Source organism: Bison bison, unplaced genomic scaffold (genome assembly GCF_000754665.1).
Source record: "Bison bison bison isolate TAMUID 2011002044 unplaced genomic scaffold, Bison_UMD1.0 scf7180017863950, whole genome shotgun sequence".
Lineage (NCBI taxonomy): Eukaryota > Metazoa > Chordata > Mammalia > Artiodactyla > Bovidae > Bison > Bison bison.
In genome coordinates, this window is record NW_011494522.1 from 735467 (window position 1) to 738551 (window position 3085).

Genomic DNA, 3085 nt, shown 5'->3' on the forward strand with positions numbered 1-3085 from the left:
TCGCTGGGTCAGTGTGCCTTTCTGAGAAGCTTGTTCAGAAGGGCTTCTGTGGCCTCACTCCTGGAGGTTCTGCTGCTGTGGGGCCTCGGAACCTGCCTTCTGATACTCTCCGGTGACTGGTGCAGGTTGTCTAGGAGCCATGTTTTAGGAGATTGCATCCAGCAGCAGAAGTGCGCCCCCTGAGCTTGAGGGGGCGGGCAGGCAGGGGTTCTGCACTGCTAAATGCCAGCTCTGAGGCGCGGGCATGGTGGGCCTGTTGCCTAGCAACCCTCACTTCGGGCACACTTGCCGCTTGGAGAGCCATCTTTTCCAACAGCTGTAATGCAGAGATTAACCTGGTGAGTCAGCCACGTAATGGGGTAGGTAGATGCTTGTTAACCAATAAAAATGCAGGTGGGGACCCACTGGTTAGTTTTACACTAGCCAACATCACAGCAGTCCTCCAAAAGGTTAACTGAAAGACACTGAATACCCAAATCAAGCTGGAGTTTTATTTAAAATGTAAAAGAAATAGTTCTTGAAATACTGATGAATAAAAGCAAAAAGATACAGTGCTGTCTTCCTACTAGTCAGCCAGCCTATCCAAGTACAGGGCAACATACAGTACTTCAGTACTGCAGAATTTCACAGTAGTTTAGTGTTGGATTATCTGTGCCTAGATTGTGTAGAGATTCTCAGTGTGTGATCTTTCTTGGTTCTGGGTTTGCACCTCTACTGAGCATGAACAAGGGCCCCTGCTCCTTGGCCGTAGCCAAATCCCTTGGGCCCGAAGTTCTTCGCGTAGCATCCTACAAAAAGAAAAGGGAAGAATTAGTGCAAGTCCATTAAGCTTTGCTGCTGCTGCTGCTGCTGCGTCGCTTCAGTCGTGTCCAACTGTGCGACTCAGGCAAGAACACTGGAGTGGAGAATCCGAGGGACAAGGGAGCCTGGTGGGCTGTCGTCTCTGCTTTGCTAGCACTGCTTAAGACCCATGTATCAACAAACCTCTGTAAATTATAAAAACCTGCTGGCTCTGCCTTACAGTAACTATCTTAAAGCTGCAAATTTAAGTCTGAGTGTTCTAGTTCGCTAGGATTCAGCTCATAGTCGCAACTGAGTTGCAAGTTGGGACCAGACTAGTTATATATTTGTCTATTACCTTCATATATTCATATGTTTTGCTTAAAACATTTAAATTGAAAGAAGACTGCTGTTTATGTAGAGGCGTTTTTAATGGCCGTGTCCTCAAGAATGTTCTGTGGTTTTCTGTTCTCTGTAAGCATCCCTAGATCTTTTCAAATTCCCAGTGGCACTATGCCCACCTGTTCCCCACTTTTAAAGTATTTTCCCCCTGCTGGTGACATTTCCTTCACTAATAGCCAGTACAGGATATTCATATGGACAGCAGTAACTGAAGTTAAATTATACCTTTACAGTAGATTTCACCTTCTTTCTCAGTCAGAGTTGTTGACTCAAGACTCTTCCCGCACTTAGCACATCGGAAACAGTTTTTGTGCCAGGGCTGGAAGAGAAGAATGAGTAAGTTTAGGTGCTGGAAGATCAACCCCACATGGGCTCCTGACTGCTGTGGGTGAGCCCCAGCCAGGCTAAGACCAGACTCTCCACACGCTCGGCTGCCTGTGGAGGCGCTCAGTTCAAACTTCATCCACAGAAGACACGGAGTGGGAGCTGTGCCACAGAAGGGCCATTTCCCTAAGAGCTGTCCGAAGGCTGGCTGCAGGCGCAGTGGGCTCCCTGTAAAGACCACCTCGTCCGTGGTTGGGAACACAGCAGCTTAGAGAGGAGATGTGCTCCAGCAACTCTTCCAAACTGCATTAGCATCAGGTGCCCTGATGCTTCCTTTCTTGTTTTTTCCCTTTCACCACACTGAAAAACCTGTGCAGTCCAGGTGTGTTAACAGTCTTGTTTTATTCGTTAACACCTTCATAAGTGCCCCCCCATAAAAACAAGTTTCTGTTAAACATGGATGTGATCTGTCAAACAAGGGGATCACTTCAAAAAATTAATGATTCAGATGGAAATTTGATTAAGAAAAAGTTTAGTTCAAGGCATTTATTTATAAGGCAGAGTGCCTGAGTGGGCCTTGAAGGGACCTGGGGGAGAGAGGGAGCAGAGAGCGGGCTTACTGACTCTAGACAGCACCTCACCTTTCCAGCTCCAATGATCTTCTCGGCAGCGTATACGGAATCCCCACATCTGGAACACTTCTCAGCACCTCCATATTTCTGAGCAAATTTAGAAGTGTTTGGATTTGTTGTCGGCCTGTGAGGTTGAACACTTGTGGAAGGGGGAAGAAAGGAACTAGGTAAGATTTCCCAAAAGGCTCTCAGAGGCCACAAGGCAGATACAGCAGAACTCAGATGTAACTGCTCTACCGTCCTTGGCTGGAGGCCTCCACAGGCCAGGACAGGGCAAGAAGGAAATCCCAGGGGCTAGCCGTCTATTTATAGGCTCATTATTGTTACCAAAAGTCAGACAAGGCTCCAGACGTAAGCATCTGTCCCTCTGAGTCTAAACTCATCAGAATTCATGGAATCCTCAGCACTAAACACTTAAGCTACCTACCATAGCATGTATGTGCACCCCACATTCATATTATTATTATTGTTCATATAACATTGGAATTAACAACTAGCTTCTTCACAAAAAATAGAAAAAAATCAGTGGTAGTTTAAGCAGTCAAGTTTCTGCATATAGGCAGAATTATGAAAATTAAGTATGTTTTATGGATTATTTAATTCCCCAATATATTGGGGGAAAGTATAAATAGCAGATAAGACAATAGTTAGCATTCAGCAAAGGGTAGCTAAGTGTCAGTTTTTCCACCTAGGAAAACAATCTTGTCCTAGTTATATTTTATTAACTTACGTTTATATTTTAAATGAAATGTTTATTGAGAAATACCGCCTTTTCATAAGACAGTTTATTCAAACTTCACATGTATTGTTAATATCTTCATCTCCAAGTTTCCTACATTTCCACCTACCTAAATTGTTTCATCGGAGAAGGCAATGGCACCCCACTCCAGTACTCTTGCCTGGAAAATCCCATGGACAGAGGAGCCTGGTGGGCTGCACTCCATGGG

The 3085-nt window shown here is 45.2% G+C and overlaps 1 protein-coding gene across 1 annotated transcript in view; it reads right to left on the bottom strand.

Annotated features, from left to right (window-relative positions):
* Positions 1-471: 471 nt before the first annotated feature.
* CSRP2 (cysteine and glycine-rich protein 2) overlaps positions 472-3085 on the bottom strand; it is a 20758-nt gene continuing 18144 nt past the window's right edge. The window contains exons 5-7 of the mRNA XM_010833871.1: positions 2148-2277; positions 1408-1501; positions 472-788 (exon numbers count right to left, since the gene is read on the bottom strand). Coding sequence (XP_010832173.1) covers positions 712-788; positions 1408-1501; positions 2148-2277 — 301 coding nt within the window. The 3' untranslated portion in view covers positions 472-711. The remainder of the gene's footprint in view (positions 789-1407; positions 1502-2147; positions 2278-3085) is intronic.